The sequence below is a fragment of the Mastigoproctus giganteus genome, chromosome 2, assembly GCF_048544385.1.
Source record: "Mastigoproctus giganteus isolate SK-2022 chromosome 2, ASM4854438v1, whole genome shotgun sequence".
Lineage (NCBI taxonomy): Eukaryota > Metazoa > Arthropoda > Arachnida > Uropygi > Thelyphonidae > Mastigoproctus > Mastigoproctus giganteus.
In genome coordinates, this window is record NC_143576.1 from 95,604,574 (window position 1) to 95,624,678 (window position 20,105).

A 20,105-nucleotide genomic window follows, 5' to 3' on the forward strand; every position below is an offset into this window, starting at 1 on the left:
ATACTCTGGACAGCCATAGCCAGAAGAGTTTACAACTTCATTATAACTGTTTTATTGCAGCTGATGTAACAGCATAGCAGCTAACAATGAGCTGTGCACATTTTGTGGTGGTGTATGGGCATGAACTTGCAATGTAAAATTTTGAGCCCATACATGTTACCCCAGGACCACAGGCAGCCCATTGGTAAATCACCAGTAGTCTTTGACATTAAGCCCACTGTGCCTTTGTCTGTGTAATGAACAAACATCGGAGTTGCCATTTATTAGACAAACTCAATAATTAATCTAGCTCTTTTTGAAGCATCATACCTTGGTTACTATTGTTTAACACCCTCCAAACAAAACTGATAATTTTTTGCTGATAATACAAAGATTGTGTGTGTTGTTGCTTTGTCAATCATTAACAAACATCGGAACAGCAAGGGACCCCATGCTGAACCTTGTTTGTTTGTTATTGTTTGTTATCTGGTTTTTAGGAGCATTAGCAACTAAGGCCATATTGCTCCGGGGATATGTGGTGGTCATTTCCTGACCTTTCTGCATCCTCTGTATTTGGTGGTCATGGGCTCAAATCCCAGTCTAATCAAGAAGCGTGTGCTATGCACTGCCGCTCCTGCCCACCTGGCTACGGAGGCGTCGCTGAACCTTGTGGAGTTCCATTTGCGGTCATGATTTGGACAGAACAGTAGCCATTTATAACCACATTTTGTCTCCTAACACTTAGCTTAACTTCTGTCCACCACGGTACCTTCCTATCAGTGGCACATTGTACCAATTTATGTAAAAGTTATTTCTATGGAATGGTATTAGGAACCTTATTCAAGTCTAAGTGTGCTATATCAAAATTATCCTTTTGCATCTGGTTCTTTCTTAAAAATATAATAGCTTATCAGATGAGGTAGGCAAGATTTCTCCTTTAGCAAACTTTGTTCTGTATTTTTCATATAATTTCACTCTTGTCAGATGATCTTGCAGCACATCCTTAATCATTTATTCTATAATTTTTCTTGCATTTTTCTCTTATTATTTCACCCTTGGAATACATTTGCAAACTGGAGAAATATTTGAACCTCTAGTCTGCTAGGATTTCACATGACCTCAGAAAACTTGAATTATAATAGATAAGGGTTTGGCAGTCTGTCTCATTGCTTCCTTTAATATCAATGCATGAAACCCACGAGTGCCTCATCTTTTTTTTTTAGATTCAAGCATGTCAGTTTCTCTCATAATCTATTTACAGTGATCATGCAATTATCTAGTGCCTGATAACTGGTTAAATACTACTATCAAGTGTAAAAAAATGCTCACATGTAAATATTGAAGCAGAAAATTTATTTAGCTCATCAGCTAACGTTTAGGTTCATTAATGATTCAGCTGAAGCTCTTTGTAGCGACACCTCCTAGGGGAATGTAAAAAAAACAGTAATTATATCAAAAGGATGTTACATTAATAGTTGATCAAATCAGCAAAAGAACAAAGAAAAGTCTGAACATTTAATGTAATCCTACTAATACAATGTAGTATAATCTAATTTGGAATTTGTACTCTATTATGAAGATTGTAAGTTTAGCTTTGATTGTACAGTGAAATAAGATAAATTTGTAAACTTCTTATGTGCAGTAATTACTGTATACATAAGTATATATATATCAAGTGCTAACCATAGACAAGAGAATTGGTTTCAGACTTTAAAATAATTTGTCAAAACGTTCTGTTTCAGTGATAGATCATATTTTAAAGGAAATATGAAGATGCACGATAGCACTTAATTCATTTTTTCAGTTAAGCTGTATTTGAAAAGCATGACATACAAGTTCTAATCCTTGATGGGCATCCTTTAAGTTACTTCTTGCTCAATAGGTTCTCTTCTTCATCACTACAAATTTTCAGGTCCATTACATTGCAGTGCATTCCTCTTCATTCATGTATATCCCGAAACAAACATTGTCATTGTCCACTTCAGCATGGTTATCAAAATGCACTTCCAAGTTTAAGCAATGATGCACATCCTGAAAAATTTCTTCATTATTAATGGATTGTTCTAAATGATTAATAGAGGAAGAAGAATGTGAAGCTTCATTCATTGCATCATTCAAAGCAACAAATCCTGCATGTGTGAAGTAGCTGATTACTTTTTCATTAACCTCATCCATATTATGCCGGCTACATTGTTATTATATTGTTTTTCTCATGTACATTTGCAAACATTCTGGCATACTCTTGAAACAAATAAATTATAACAGATTAAATCTAAAATCACATCTTGGTACTCTAGTCAATACAAAATACATAAAGAAGACTTCCTTCTGGCTTGAGAACATAATCACCTCACACACTTTTTTTTTTTTTTTTAAGGACTACTGATCCCTTTTCATGTGAATCTTATTGATTCTTTAACTATTCAACATTTACTGATTGATATTTCACATTTTGTCAGTGACAAAATGTGAAATTTCAGTGATATTTCACAAAAGCAGTCTTTTACTGCTTTTAAACATTTGCCTGAGGCACATACACTCAAGCAGGTTTTATGTGATGATAATGTGCCATGACACATTGTCATCACATAAAACAAAGACAACTTTATATAATTTTATTTAATTTCTTTCTTTCTTTCTTTTATTATGTTTTATAAGTTTTTTCCAATTCTTTTAATTTATAATCTTTCTCCCGATTATTAAATAAGAATAATGATAAAAACTTACACTTGGTGAATTTGTGCCTTAGATGCTTCTGTGCCTTGACTTGGCACATTACAGCCTTAGACACTAATGCGCCATAAAATCCTAAAACAAATAACCAACCAAACCTCTGTGCAAGTAACACTAAATAAACAAACCAAACCAAAAGGCATCTCTTGAAATGACTTTAAACAGCTATCACTATTGTGATTGAAGACATTGAAGCAGAACCCTGCAATCTTTACTCTTTTATGGTGTAGTGCAAATGTAGTCCAACATTATGGAAGGTTTCTTCTATATACTACTTGACTGCTCACTTAGATTTTATATATTATTCACAGATTGGTATTCATTTGCTAATTAAGGCTGCTTGTTGTCTGATGAAAGACAAGTAGTTTTTAAGCAGCTGTCATGGTAATGTTTGAAACAAATGGCAGGTTGACCTTTTGGTGATGCCATTTGTCTAAAATATTAGTAAGTTTGGCTTGATCCATAAATAACAGTTTCATTTCTAAGGTGAGCATAAGCTCATGCTTTGATGGCCATGTTTGGGCCGTAAGCACTTTAGGGACTAAAATGTGCTGAAATACAGAAGATTCATGCTTGGCTACAGAAATGTGTGCAATTTTTAAATCAATTTAATTCAATTGATTGACTTTCATGACAAGAGAAATGCTGCTTTGTCTTTCAATTTTTGAGATTTGTTTTGGAAAAAATTGTCATGACCTAATCAGTTCATAAAATCATTTGCTACAAAACTGATAGTGTTTCTTGTAATTGTTATGTGATTGCTTTGAATATTTTAAATTTTTGCGATTTTCATTGAAACTTTTTTTCTTTTAATTCTTCACCTGATTGGCTGTGAGGCATCTGCAACTCTTGGCATGCCCATATTGTTGAACTATGAAAAAAAAATTTGAAAGAACACTCTCCACAATTTTGTCTTTGACATTATCCTGAACTTTTGCCTCTGCGTAAACATCCTTCCATTCTAAACTTAGCATTAGCAAGGGCACATGATGCAAGAAAGCAAGCTTATATAGCATCAGTCAAACAAAAGAAAACCCCTTATTTCACCCATCCCCTCACTCCAAATGTTTGTCAAGTTCTGCCTTGAATCTATTTAAGCTATCAACTTCTACTACTACAATGACAGATCGAAGTTTGTTCCAGCAATCAACCACCCGCTGGCTAAAGGCAAACTTCCGCACATCTATCCTACAACTGTCTTTCCTCAATTTGAATTTATGCCCTCTCGGGCGATTATTCTGAGCAAGAGGAAGAATCCCATCAGTTGAGCATGCTCAAACCATTCAAGGCTTTATACACCTCAATCAGATCACCTCGCAGGCGCCTAGTCTCCAGACACTGTAATTTGCAAAACGTAAGTCTTTTTTCGTAAGAGCAACTCTTTGTTCTGTTCACTAATCTTGTTGCCCTTCTCTGTACTCGTTCCAACAGCTCTACATCCTTCTTAAAATGAGGCCTCCAGACCTGTATACAATACTCAAAGTGTGGCCTGACCATTGCCTTATACAAGGGGATAATCACCTCCTTATCCCTGCTGGAAAAAGTCTTGTATATCATTGATAAGACACCATGAGCTACTCTTGCAGACCGTCTGCACTGCTCAGAAAACTTCATATATGCCTGCACAATTACCCCCAGGTCCTTTTAATTCTCTATCAGTGTAAGTGTATTTAGGGTCACAAGCGGCACCAGGGGTTTCCCCCATCTCCGTGTAGTTTACATTGTGATGTGTTATAGTACACTGTAAATGCCAGAGATTTAAAAGTGTGCGCGTCTTGGATCATTTATGTCATGTACCATTGTTCTTCTGGTCATTTAGCCGCTGGACCCCTGTCGGGGCCCAACGTTGTTCCACTTACACCCCGTTGAGGCAGACCAGGAACCCATAGCTTATATATACGCTGGCAGGTCCTGCCACCTAATTTCCTGAGATTTTGGTGGCTAGGACCTTAAAAAAAATTTACATATATATACATATATATAAAATATACATGTACATACACACATATATTCTTCGTTAGATTGCATGGGGTGTGCACTAGGGTTTGAAAAGCCAAAAGTTGGGCGTAATGTTTTTTAGAAGTATTTAAGTTTCAATGCGTGGGGCTTTTGCTTGTATACAGGTAGAATGGGGGCAGGGAGGCTGACGGCTGGGGTGAAGAAAGATAGAAGTATGGGCCAATAGGGAAGGTGGCCCTGGTTTTGTCAGGCAAAATCCACAGCGACGACAAGGAAGTATTTCTTGGTGCATTGCATAGCTTTAGCAAGGAGGTTCTGTATGGCATCGATGGTTGACGATTCCGGCCTCCACTATCAGTGTGGTACCACAGAGTTGATACGTTACTCTGGAATTACTGCTTCCCATATGTACTACTTTACATTTCTCAATGTTAAACTTCATTTGCCATCTCTCAGCCCATCTGCTCAACTTTTCTAGATCCTGTTGCAGCAGTGTACTGTCATTAGTGACATTAACAACCCTGCCAACCTTCGTATCATCTGCAAACTTGGACATTAAGCCTGATATACCATCATCAATATCATTTATAAATACAGAAAACAACGATGAACCCAACACTGAACCCCAAGGGACTCCACTAATACAGTTAGTCCACGAAGAGCAGTGTCCATTGATTACCACTCTCTGTATTCTCCCATTCAACCATCCCTTTATCCATTGCAGCAATTTGCCTCCAATGCCACACTGCTCCAATTTGTTCAGCAGTCTTCCATGTTCAACAGTATCAAAGGCCTTTCTAAGATCCAAATATATGATATCAGAGTTATTCTTTGCATCCAGTTCCTTTGTGACTACATTATAGTATCCAATCAAATTAGTCAGACAAGACTTCCCCTTAACAAACCCATGCTGTGTCCGAGCTATAACTGAAGTCTCGTCTAGATGATCCTGCAATGCTTCTTTAACCAGTGCCTCCATTAATTTCCCTGGAACAGAAGTTAAACTAACAGGTCTGTAATTACCCGTGTCTCCCTTTGATCCTCCTTTATGGATTGGGGTCACATTTGCACATCTCCAGTCCATGGGTACCTCCCCTGAGTCCAAGGAAGCTCTCATAATTATGGCTAAGGGGTTGCTTACTTCCTTTGCTGCCTCATTTAATATAACTGGATAGATTCCATCCACCCCAGGTGCCTCTCTTATATTTATCTTCAACGATTTCTCCCCCACTTTGCTCTCAGTTATTACAAGATTATCTAGCTTACTGCCAGATTTTAATACACCTCTTGCATTCCTCTCCCTGAATAACTCCTCATGTGTGAATGTCGATGCAAAATATTCATTTAGTTTGTAAGCTACCTAAGCAGGATCATCAACAGTTGAACCATCGATATCAAGTGGACCAATCTGATTCATCCCCTTCCTTCTAGAGTTTACATAGGTAAAGAACTTTTTGCTGTTTTTCTTTGCATCCTTTGCCAAAGATTTCTCGTAATCTGCCTTCGTCTCCCTAACCTCCTTTGTGACTTGGTTACAGACCAGCTTATATCTAACATAGGCTTCTGTGTCACATGTCAATTTATATGTATCCTATGTATTTTTCTTCTCTGTCACGTGACAGAGAAGAAATTAGTTCAGCTGACATCCATTTAGGCCTAAATCTTGAACAATATTTCTTTGTTAGTATGAAAAGCCTAGTAACTTCCAAGATTAATTCTTTGAATGCTTCCCATTTTGAATTTGCTGTTGGTAACATCATCAGAATAGAATAGAATTTAAATACTGTCTCAGACCACCGTAGTTACCTTTACGAAAGCAAAAACCCTTCCCTTTACCCTTGATGGTAGTTACCTCTTTGAGTAAATACCACTTCATCACACTGTGATCACTGCCACCTAGTGGTTCCTTTATCTGCAGATTCTTGATGCATGAAGAATCACTACTTATAATCAGATCAAGAGTATTACTCCCTCTAGTTGCCTCCAAAACATGCTGCTGTAGAACATATCCTGATCAAGGCTTGATCTTTTTGAACATGCTTCGGGAGAGAGGCGCCTCTGTAGCCAGGTGGGAAGGAGCAGCAGTGCATAGCACACGCTTCTTGATTAGACCTGGGTTCGAGCCCATGAGCGACCAAATACGGAGGATGTGGAAAGGTCAGGGAATGACCACCGCATATCCCCGGAGCAATATGGCCTTAGTTGCTAATGCTACTAAAAACCAAATAACAACAACAACGATGGCACAGTCGTGTCCTTTGTTCCGAAAAAAAATAAATAATAAATAAAATAATAATAATAAAACTCTGCTACCAATTGCAATTCTCTACTAGCACTGTCTACCTTAAAAGAAAGAACTAACCATTAGGATTCCATCACAGCTCACTATATGTCCCCACATTGCGCAGGCGAGCCCATGCACTCATTGCCATTCAGTACCTTTAATACGTTCAGAACTCATCATTTTATTGTTATCAACTTTGAGTTTGTTTTTAGGTTATTTAAGGTAAGCAATTTAAGGATTTAGAAGTATGTCACAGTCAAAATGCTACTCTGAATGTACGTTGAATACTACATATGCTGCAAGGTACATTCAATGCTTACAAAATGCTACGTATTGAATGTACCTTGCAGCAAAGGAGAAACACACCTTTTCGTGTTTCTGCAAATGTATTCAGGATTGTTTTGAAAAACCGATCTTGAATACATTTACACATATATATTGATACTACATGGGTACTACATTTCTTTAGGACAGCTAGAGAAAAACTCTGCTACCAATTGCAAAATTTTTGCAAGAGGTACAGCTAGGTGTAGCCAATGATAGGCCTAACTTATTTGGTCTCAAATTGAAGATATTTCTTCCTAGGTGTGTAGAAACGTGGGAAAATACAAAAATTCTGAATAGTAAAAAATCCGAATAGTTTTATTTTACAGGATGGGCCAATTTTCTCTACTAGCTCTGCCTACCTTAAAAGAAAGAATAGTTGTATTTTAAAGAAATAAATGAGAAAGGATTCGACGCATACTGGCTTACCTGCTCACGACAAAACAAGGAATACATTTTTTTAGGACAGCTAGAGAAATATCTGCTACCAATTGCGAAAATTTCACAATGGGAACAGCTAGTTTACCTAATCTTTAAGAGTGTGAGATGATGTACGAAACAAACTTTTCAAATTTTGACATTTTTCTCAGCTGTTAAATTGCAGTGAACAGTGAAACAGTTAAAATTGAGTTCTGGGCAAGTCCTTGAACATTTACAGCAGGATTTTTCAGCTTTATGTGCTTCAGACTAAGCTATAATCAGCAGACCTGAGCTTTTTGAACCATTCATTTCCTTGCATTTGCAGCTTCTTCAATATATACATTTTTTTGTGATTGCAGCTGTGTTATTCCTTTTATTATATTCTGAAAGCATTATGTGCCAGATGTGCTTTTCTAACACCTCATTTTGTTTTGAATTTCTGAAAAAAAAAAATGGAACACTATTAACTCATTTAAATTTACGTGTAGACTAATAATTAACCAAAATATTCCGTGCAATGTTTATAGCTGCATGTATAAATAAGACACAGGTTTAGCAATTTGAAAAAAAAAAAAAAAAAACCATTACGTATGGGATGACCTGATAATAAACCCATATGTTATACTGTTGAAGATTTATGTTTTAGTAAGTATTTGTGTGATTTTAATTGTGTATGAATAATAAATAATTTTCGTATGATATTAATTTTTTGAATATTAAGTAATTTTTGTATGATTTTAGTTTATATAAATAATAGTGCGAGTGATATACTGATTAAAATATAAATCTTTCAGACGGCAGCAGTTTTTGGAATTATGTGGGCATTGAGTGTACTGTCATTCCTCTACAGTAGTGTCACATATATTCCTGCATATGCCAATCCCCTTGCTTTGGTTTTAGTGATGATCCTATTTCTCCTTAATCCTACAAAGACATTATATTTTCAAGCACGTTTCTGGCTACTTAGAGTTCTGGTAAGTTATCATTATTCAATTATTAATATTCAGCCGTCCAGAAGCTATTTATAGTTGCTTTTTAATTAAATATTGGTTGGCATACTTTGAGACTGAGGTGCAGACATACAAACCACTTTTCTTGCAATATTAAATTATTCACTTGCAATTTAGAATTATAAAAAAAAAAAAAAAAAAAACGATTATTACCAGTAAGTTATTTTGCTGTGATGTTCTGTTTAGAAGATATATGTACATTAGAGGCCAATGCTGCTATGCTGCCTAGCTAAAAAAAGTGAAGAATATAGGTTTTTAATGGCTAAATGTGTTTCCATTAATCATCTGTTATTGTAATTGTGGAACACTGTCTTAGTACTGGTTCATTGATGGTGTGGAGGTCTTGTCTTCTGTCAGGATTCCAACTATTCATCCAGCAGTAGATATTCCAACTATCCAACAAGGAATGTGACACACACGCACACTGCTTCTGATCTATTGCTGTACATATCTCAAAGATGCTCAATAGAAATGAAGTGTGGGGCTCAGAATATGTTGACTTATAGTAGAATGCTCCTCAAACCAGTCACAGTGCTGATTCTACCTATTTCAGTGAACTTAGACCTGCTCTGTGCGGGTGACATATATATACATATGCTTATTGGATAGAGCATGGTTGGTCTAATTATTAATTATAAGAGGCTTATCCCCCCGCCCACACACGCTCCCATTATTTTGTTAGCTTTGAGTGTTTTGCAAACAATTTTTTCATAGCTGATATCATAATTCATTAATGATATCATAATTCATATTATGATATAGCTGATATCATAATTCATTAATATTTTCTTCAATTCTGCCCAGAACACAATAGGAGGGAGTACATGTTGAAGGTTTTGTCAATCAATTTGGCCCTGGAGAGACTGTGGAAGGCTCATGGAGCAGAATTTTTCTCAGTGTGCTCTATGCTTGTTAACTGGAGAAACTGTTTTTTACAGAAATGGGATGCACTTAATGCTATTGAGGCAATGTGAGACAGTTGAAAAACTGCTAGCTCAGAGGTGGATACACAGACTAATAGATAACTAGAGCTGCAGGCAGAAGTAAAAGTGATCCTTGCACTGCTTTTATTGGAGCAACCTTGGAAGCAAGGTGTTGGGGATTTCAAGCCCTGCTGTGGGTCATCATGGAACAAGTAAATACATGGGCTGTGTTAGGGTAACTATGAGTAAGAATAGGTGTATGTGTACTTGTATTTACACTAATGCTAGGAGCATAGTAAATAAATTTCATGTATTTGATGTACCAATTAAATAAATAAATTTCATGTGGAAGAAGGTCGTCTGGTCCAATGAATCATGTTTCCTGTTGCACCATGTGGATGGCCAGGTGCTTGTGCATAGTTTACCTGGGGAAGTGATGGCACCTCTGATGCAACATGGAATGAAAACAAGCTGGTGGCAGTGGCGTCATGCTTTGGGCGATGTTCTTCTGGGATACTCTGAGTCCAGTCATCCATGTGCCGGGCACTCTGATGTCTACCACCTACTTAAACATCATTGCTGACCAGGTACACCCTTTCATGGCAACGGTCTTCCCCTCTAGCAGTGCCATCTTTCAGCAAGATAATGTGCCATGCCACACCACCCAGATTGTTCGAGACTGGTTCGTGGTACACGAGGAAGACTTCCAGGTATTGATTGCCCTGGCCTCCAAATTCCCCAGACATCAGTCCCATCGAGCACCTGTGATTTGTGTTGGAACAGCAGCTCCGATCTGCGGCGTCTCAACCACAGACCTTACAGGAGTTAAAGGATCTGCTGGTTACATGTTGGTACCAGATACCACAAGACACATTTAGAAATCATGTAGTGGCCATGCCTCGCTGGGTAAAAGCTGTTCTGGCTGCATGTGGAGGACCAACATCATATTAGGTAGGTGGTCGTAATGTTTTGGTTCATCGGTGTATGTATTTAGGGTATGACAATTAACGTATATTGGACGTTCTCATTTGTTCATCATTTACACACACACACACACACACACACATATCACTTTTATAATAGTACCCTTAACAGATGTAGCACAAACATTTTTTTTTCCTGCAGATTAGGTGGACTCATTTCCCACCCAGCAAGTTGCACACATTAACACTAACTTATACACTAACACATACATCCCATTACACTCATGTATGATTTTATACAAGTATATATATCCTGGCAAGCATATAGATATCTACATGCCTGCAAGTATTCAGTCACACAGCCAACATGCACTCAGTCACACTCAGATACTCATTCATATAAGTCTTTAAAACAATTTAATATATATAAAATTATAGTAATCATTTAGCATATAACAATATGTAAGTTGGTAACCCTTTAAAAACACTGATTACATAGGATTTTAGGTAGGTATAAGATGGGATGCTATTGTAAATATGAAATGACAAAGGTAATGTAAATTAAAATTTATTATTTTACAAGCATTAACCCTAAAGAGGTTGTGCAATAAATCTAATGTGATATTTTGTCTGTAGTTTTATAAAATTATTCAATATACATTCAAGTTATGATTTATAACCAGAGTAACAAAAACATTTCTTTTCATGCTTGTACTGGGCAAGAAACACATTCTAGCAAGCCAGTCATTATCCTGTAGTCAGGGCCATGCAAATGGGGGAGGCTGCACAAGGCCCCCCCCCCTAGTTAGAGGCCCCAGTCGAGGGAGCCATAAATCTCAACATAAATAAACAAGCCCTCTTAACTCCTTTTGCATCCAGGGACCCTAAGTGCCTTTTCACTGCTCTATTTGTAGTTGTCACAGTAGTCAGGGAGGGGAACTTTTCAAGGTAGAGGGAGGTGTCATAGTTTAGGTTATTATTGCATGGTTGCTTCTCCTAGTCTCAAAAGCTTTTTGAGTGAATTCAGAGAAGGCCATGTGATGCATGTCATCAGAGATGAGAAGTTGTTAATTTCTCCAGCTTATAGGTCCTATTTTGGTTACGATTAACCGTGCGGGGATGATAATTGGGACAGTCAAATAAGACATGAGACATGGGCCCAACCCTCAACAGCACTACAGGTACGTTTTGGGTCCTGTGTGAAGCCCAGTTGGCATAGTTTTGAATTGAGGGAGCCATGCTCTATTACCAAAATTGTAGTGTATGAGCCTAGTACACACCAGGGTGAGAGGTTTGGGGGAGACTGGGATTACCTGTGGCAGGAACCTATTAGTGACGTCCCCAATTTGATTGGTCCCACCTATCTTGCCATTGCTTTTTTCTTGTTTAGGATCAGCCGTTATGTCTATGTTGATCCCAAAGATGTCAGTAGGGATCTGCTTTCTAAGCCTATAGTTGAGGCCTCTTCGAATTATTTCCAAATCTAATGGCAGCACACTAGCCAGAACCTGCAGGGCTGAGGTGCTGACCATGTGGCTTGCCTTGGAAACTGTAAGTAGAGTGACACATTGGATGGATCCTAGTTTAGTTCTGTTGTAATTTGGTAGTTTCCTAGGGAACCAGACACCAGTCCTGTAAGTAATTACAGTCGATTCTGGTTATTTGGGACACATCGGGACTAGTGCATTTTGGCCCGATTAACAGCTGCCCCAATTATGCGAAGTTTCACGTAAATAGTTAAAAATACAGTGGCTCCCCACTTTACGATTGATTCTCTGTATGATCAAATCACATTACAATGGATTCACCATAGTAAAGTATCATTCACGATACGATATGTGATCACAATGGCTAGTATTACATTTTTGAATTGAATTTTAATTCTATTAAACAGCGATTTTAATTAGCAAAAATAGGAGGAATATTATCTGCAGGCTACAAAAGTAAAGATATATTAAGTACAAATTTATATTTTATTACCTTACCAATTAAAAAATTAAACGATACATGAAAATCAGAAGAATATTTTCCGCAGGTTAGCAAAATAAAAAAAAATAAATTTACGCTTACGTGCATAGCTTAATTAATACGTACTGTAATATGCACATACTAACTAGTTGATATTTCTGTTCACTAACATTTGTGAGTGTGGGTTAAAATAGTAAAAAAGATAAGCAATCAATAACAAAGAACACAGCACACACAAATCACAAGTAACACGATACGCACAAGTGAGAATGTAGTAACAAGTTACAAAGCTTAAAAAATAGGAATGAAGAGAAGATTGTGAAAATTTATTTTTTTATATGATTAAAGATTTCATAGAAGTGTAAACACATTTCACCATAATAACGTAAAAACCGACACAATTCCAGGTGTTGGTATTATCCCAAAATCAATAAGATTGAGTTTACTGTCAGTTTATAATAGATTGCACTAACAGCTCTCTGGTCATTTAGTTGCAGGAATTTCAAGGTTTGGTCATTATTCTGATTATGATCCATAATTTATTTTCTGCTTCAGTTGGTTGACTCCTTTGATATACAGGGTGTCTCAAAAATATTGGTACAAACGTTTAGGGGAGGTAGGTGACATCTAAAGGAATGTGAATTGCATAGGACCCCATAACCAGAAAAGTCACCGTAATTTGGTACACGGTGCTGTTCATCAGTTCGCGAGAGCGAAAATTTCTGGTTTACTCATTCAAGCAGTAGCCACCGCACGAAGCGCATGCATCGATATACGAACTGTGAGCTGGCAGACATGCACCTAGTGTATGGATTAGCAGAGGGCAATGGACGAGCTGCTCAACAAATTTATGGAGAACGCTTCCCAGACAGACATGTACCAGACCACTGTTTGTTTGCGTGTGCATCAAAATTTGTGCGATTATGGGTCATTTAGAGGTAACAGGAGTAGTGCGGGCAGACCACGTTTGACGCGAACTCCTGCCATGGAAGAAAGTGTGTTGAATGCCGTCCAGAATAATCCTACTACCAGCACACGTGCCATTGCCTCTGCTTTAGGAGTGTCTCGTTGCAGTGTACAGCGTGTCTGGCACGACGATTCCTTACACCCCTTTCATCTCCAAAGGGTTCAGTTACTGCTCCCCCAAGATCATCCTGCACGTGTGGCTTTTGCGCAGTGGTTTTTCCAAGAAAGTGCTCAAGACTTGAATTTTCCAGCCTATGTTTTGGTCACGGATGAGGCTTATTTCACTCAGGAAGGCTTATTCAATCAGCACAATGCTTATGTGTGGGCTCACGACAACCCACATGGTGTGCGCCCCCCATGCGGCACAACATCGCTTCGCAATAAATGTGCGGGCAGGTATGGTCGGTGACTGCTTAGTCAGCCTATACCTGTTACCATCCCGCATTAACTCCGCTAAATATCAGATCTTTCTTGAACAAGTTCTACCAGGGTTACTTGACGATGTTCCAGCAAATGTGAGACGCAACATTTGGTTTCAACATGACGCGGCTCCTGCCCATTATGGAAGGTGTGTTCGTGACCATTTGAACAGGCGTTTTGGGTGTCGATGGATTAGCCGTGGTGGACCCGTTGCCTGGCCCCCACGCTCACCTGATTTATCGAGCCTTGATTTCTTTCTGTGGGCCCCTCAAATCTATCGTGTATGAATCGCCTCTGAAGATGGAAATGGATCTCGTGGCGAGACTCATCTGCGCTGCTGCTACTGTCAAAGAAACTCCACGTGTGTTCGATTGCATCTGCCATTCCATGCTGCGTCGGTGTCATGCATGCATTGTGTCTCATGGTGGAATCTTCGAGCATCTGTTGTAACATCATGAAATACATCCATCTCATTGTTAATATTATGTCAAATAAATGTTTGCCACTAATTACTGTCTTGTGTCATTTCTGCTTCTTGTGCCTCTGCTACTACTTTCCTGTGACGTTTCCGGTTATGGGTTCCTATGCAATTCACATTCCTTTAGATGTTACCTACCTCCCCTAAACGTTTGTACCAATATTTTTGAGACACCCTGTATATGGGGCATTTTTGACCCCTAAGGGAATTATTGTAGGGCATCCCAGCAGTTTTACAATTTGTGCACTTTGCCTCTTGTATCTTTCTATATTCTTTGTAGTTATGACTTCTGACAGTGCAATGGCCACAGGTTTGCTCTTTTTGGGAACAGGTGTGTGAAGTATATCCAAACTTCAGATACCTGTATCACTTTGTATTGGGAAATGTTCTCTATTATGGTTTCCCCAGCCATTGTATATTCTCTATTGGTTGCTAAGTAATTGCCATGCTCTAGGTGAGATTTCAGCAATCTAGCTAGTGGATTATGCTGATCTGGCTTTAGAGTTATATCTTCGTATAAATTCACTGTTCTGTTCTTCTTCAGTAATGAAATTTTGGAAATTTTTTTCATAAATTTCTGTAATGATATCACTTTTGGTCTTGTTGTCAATATCAAAGATAACAATGTTTGGACCCCTGATTTTGGGATTTTCCATTTTCAGGTCCATCTTTTATTTACCTTGGGTTATTCCTGATTTTGTGTATCAGTTTAGTAATTGTCTCAATTACCAGTCCAGTCTGTCTGGTTTTCCAGAGTCCCTTGATTTTGATTGACTTAAACTCATTTTCCAAGTTTTTTTCTGATGGCCTGTTTTATGGCCTTGCTTGTGTCAAGTTTAGGGCCTTCAGAAGGTCTTAAGATGACCACATTTTCAACTTTGCCCTGTTTAGGTAGAGTCTCTTGCTTCCTAGATTTACTGAGATTCTTGTTCTTTATTGCTTGTGCATAAGATTGGGTTTGTTGCTTCTGAATTTAAATTTCTGTCTCTTTTGTGTCTAATTTTGTTCTCAAGATTTGATTTTCTATGTGCAGGTTAGTCACTACATGTTCAAGTATTTTCCAGTACTGGATTATCTTTTTTCTAGTTGTAGCGGTGATCCTGCCAGTTCACTTTATCAATAAGTGCTTGAGTTTTAGCCTGGTCATGATAATTTTATCCAGGGCAGTGCCTGAGAGAAAGTATCTATGTTCTCAATATTGACCTCATCTGTGTTCTGAATATAATATTTTGCTCAGGATTTGGGGACTCAGCGGTAGATCTGGTTTTTGAACTTTGCTTCTTTTTTGAAGCAGAAGTTGGAGGGATTTCTTCATCCTCTGAGCTGTTGTGCATATTTATTGTGCATGTTTTGAGCTGTTTTGTATATTTATCGTGCATATTTTGAGCTGTTTTGCATATTGTTTGTGCATGTACGGTGCACTTTAGGTTGCAGATTCTGACAGTCATTGTCTGAATCTGTGCTAATTTCTTTGTTCACTATTTTCCCACTGTTTTCATCTACTTATGATTAACTGAAGATTGGTTCAGTTTAATGTTAGCTTCCAAACTCCCAGGATCTAAAAAATCCAGAAATAAGTCATAAATAAAATAGCTCTTTACTGTAGGACCAGTATAAGAGTGGAAGCTTAGTTCTGCAAATGGGGGAGGGGTGGAATTGAGCAGTAAAGTCAAGTGAACAGCCAATTCAAAAATTACAAATGTTTTAGCACACTTAGCAATCTTACACAGATTACATGTAGTTTTAGTAGGATCTATAATAATCTCACATCCACCTTTGAAGTTCAGCCAGAAGTGAGCATGGGAGGAGAATCTTTCCAAAAAAGTAGATAACCCCTAAACAATAACAACAGCGATCACAATTGAGATTGCCATTGTTAGCACTCAGAAAGTTGAAATGGTCAGATCCAGCAAAAAATCTCAGAAATACAGTATAGTTAAAATGGATCTAACTAATGTAACTCTGTTTTCTTGGAATTAAGGAAATAAAACAATCCATTTCTATAAAATAAATAATATTTTAAAGACTAAATGCTCAAGGCATAATACATTATGGGTCGAAATTAACTATATAATATCGGTATAAATACACCACAATTTACCCATCAGTTTAACTATATATGTAGTGTAACGGCGTCGTTTAGATTTTATCTCATATTGTGGCTACCTTCACGACGAAATACCAGGTATTGCACTACTTCAAATAAATAAAGATTCTCTAGTAGAGGAGACTACTGTTATTTATTCTCAGTGGGCACGACCACACAGACGTGTTTCGGAGCTTGTTGGCTTACTCATCAGTGGGTGGGCAGGTACCCTGGTAATGCAGACATGCCATCACGGTTGCAAAGTTAATTCCACAATATTAGAGATGCCAAATGGTGAAGATAATGATAATATTTTGAAGACTGAATGCTCAAGGCATAATATGTTATGGGTTGAAATTACCTATATAATATCGGTGTAAATACACCATAGTTTACCCATAATTTACCATAGTTTACTCTATTGTGGAATTAACTTTGCAACTGTGATGGCATCTCTGCATTATCAGGGTACTTGCCTGCCCACTGATGAGTGAGCCAACAGGCTCCAAAACTTGTCTGGGTGGTGGTGCCCACTGAAAATAAATAAAGTAGTCTCCTCTACTAGAGAAGTGTTATTTATTTGAAGTAGTGCAATACCTGGTATCTTGTTGTGAAGGCAGCCACAATATGAGATTAAATCTAAATGATGCTGTTACACTACGTATGTAGTTAAACTTATGGATAAACTATGGTGTATTTACACCAATATTATATAATAAAATAAGCATAAATCATGTAAGAAATGCACCTACCTTGACCTCTAGTACTCACTGTGATCGTCGTTTTCCTCTGTCATACAGAAAGGACATAGTATAGCGTTTCTTGTCTAGAGAAAGGTCAAAATGTGTTTGTTTCATGGTGGTCCCCAGGGTTTACCCCATTAGCTGCTGTAGCATCTGTATGAGGCATGTGCCAATGCCAGCAGTGTAGTAGGTGTGGGCATGTAGAGTGGTGTGTTTGTTATGTTGAGTGTTGTTTGCCGGCTCCTGGCATCTCTAGGGTGCCTCCATAGCCAGGTGGGCAGTAGCAGCAGTGCGTAGCACACGCTTCTTGATTAGACCGGGGTTCAAGCCCGTGACCACCAAATACGGAGGATGCGGAAAGGTCAGGGAATGACCACCGCATATTCCTGGAGCAACATGGCCTTAGTTGCTGATGCTCCTAAAAACTAAATAACAATAACCTGTCATCTCTAGAGAAAGGTCAGACACTTGGGTGGCCAGTGAAATGCTGAGTCAGTTTGGTGTGACATAAGCTGGGAAAACGAAAATGAGAGTAAGAGTTTGTTATAGTCTTAATGACTGTGATGAGTATAAGGTTAAAATCTTATGCTCATACAGACAACTATACAGAGAAATAGGTTAAGCCAGTAAATTATAATTAATTTAATGGGGGATTTTAACTTTTCAGATATTGACTGGAACTTGTGGGTTGGTCACTCACCAACTAGTGAGACTTTTATGGATTTATTGGGTGACTGTTTTCTACAGCAGCATGTTAGAGAAACAACAAGAAGCAATATCCTTGATCTGAATATCAGCAGTGATTCTTCATGCATTAAGGATCTGCAGGTAAAAGAGCCACTGGGTGGCAGTGATCACAGTGTACTTATTGGCATTTACTTAAAGACATAACTACGGTAAGGGAAGAGGGCTTTTGCTTTTTTCAGGGTGACTACAGTGGTCTCAGTTTTTAAATTCCATGCAGTGGGGCCAACTGATGATGTTACCAACAACAAATTCTAAATGGAAAGTATTCACAAAGTAATTGTAGAAGCTACTAGGCTTTTCATACCAATTAAGAAATAGTGTTCAAGGCTTAGACCTAAATGAATGTCAGATGAACTAACGAAACTCATGGCAGAGAAATAAAATGCATGGGATGCATATAAATTATCAGGTGATATAGATGCCTATGGTAGATATAAACTAGTCTGCAGTCAAAGTCACAGAGGAGGTTAGGCAAGCTAAGGCAGCTTACAAGATATCTGCAAAGAAAAGCAGCAAACACATTCTTTTCCTAATGTTAACAGTAGAAGGAAGGGGTTGAATCACATTGGCCCACTTGATATTGGTTGGTGGTTTAAACTGTTGATGATCCTGCTCAGGTTGGTGACAAAACTGAATAAATGTTTTTCATCTACATTCACATGAGGAATTATCAAACTAACAGGAAGCTAAATGATTTTGTGATAAGTGAGAGGAATGTGGAAGAGAAATTGTTGAAGTTAAACAAAAAATACACCTTTGGTGGATGGGATCTATTTAATTACATCAAGGAATGCAGCAAAGGAGGGTAAGCAAAGCCTTAGCCAAAAATATTGTTTTTGTAGGCAAGCATTTTCAATATAAGCATTTCTCATCTACATTATAGATTTGATCAGGCTGCATATTTTCTTCCTCCATATATTTTTGAAATTCTAAGTGAAATGCATCAGCTACTGCAGCACAAGCACTGAGCTGTTCTGCAAGCACAGAATGTTCATGAATACCACGTCATTGCTTAAATCTGGTTAGCCACTCAGATGAGGCAGAGATGTCTTTCAATTTTAGCATTTCATGAAATAACTTGGCTTCATGTGTACACAGTATACCAGAAACGGGTATTCTTTCTGCTTGATTTTGATTGAACAATCAAAGTAGGGCTAAATCCAAGCCTTCATAAGATGACTTTTCAGGGAATTTTGTTTGGAAGGACTTACACCACTATCATAGTCTCTTGTGAATTCCTACAACTTCCTTTTGTCTTTGTTTATGTTATGAACAGTTTGAACCCTCAATTCCATATTTTTCTCTAAGTTTTGTTGTAGATTTTCTCTTATCAAATTTCTCAGTTAACTGAAGTGTTTTTTTTTTATAGTACACACAACTTTCTTCTATTTTTCAGACATTTTCTTGGGCTGTACACTTTGAATAATTATATATAACAAGGAGTAAAACTACAATGCTTTAAGGGCTTAAGCCTCATGCTGCGAGAGAATTAGACAGCATATAGGTTAGTGCAAATACATCATATTAGTACACAGCTAAACTCTGAATTAGCAAATTTTTGCAAAGGCTGCATCGTTTAAGTTATATCTCATATTGTGAATACCTTCACAATGAGTTGCCATGATATTGCACTACTTCAAATAAGTAACGCTTCACGAAAGGAGAAGACTATTGTTACTTATTCTCAGCAGATACCACCACCACCCACATGGCACCATTTCAGGGCTATTTGGCCCTTCTTTGGTTGGTTGGTTGGTTGGTTGGTGGGTGGATATAGGTACCCAAGTGATGTAACGATGGCAAAACAGTTGTGAAGTATAACTCAATGTGAGAGATGCCTGAAGAATTTATCTTATACACCATCAGGCATCTCTCATATTGTGGAGTTATACTTCATAACTGTTTTGCCATCATTACATCACTTGGGTACCTACCCACCCACCGAAGAAGGGCCAAATAGTCCTGAAACAGTGCTGTCTGGATGGTGGTATCCGCTGAGAATAAGAAACAGTAGTCTTCTCCTTTGGTGAAGCGTTACTTATTCAAAGTAGTGCAATATCAAGGCAACTCATTGTGAAGATATTCACAATATGAGATATAACTTAAACAATGCCACTTTGCAAAAATTTGCTAACTCAGAGT

At 37.9% G+C, this 20,105-nt stretch overlaps 1 protein-coding gene across 1 annotated transcript in view; it reads left to right on the plus strand.

The window, feature by feature from the left end:
• LOC150089438 (solute carrier family 53 member 1-like) overlaps positions 1–20,105 on the plus strand; it is a 165,410-nt gene that overhangs the window by 108,375 nt on the left and 36,930 nt on the right. The window contains exon 10 of the mRNA XM_090389982.1: positions 8,494–8,673. Within this exon, the coding sequence (XP_090246108.1) occupies positions 8,494–8,673 (180 nt within the window). The remainder of the gene's footprint in view (positions 1–8,493; positions 8,674–20,105) is intronic.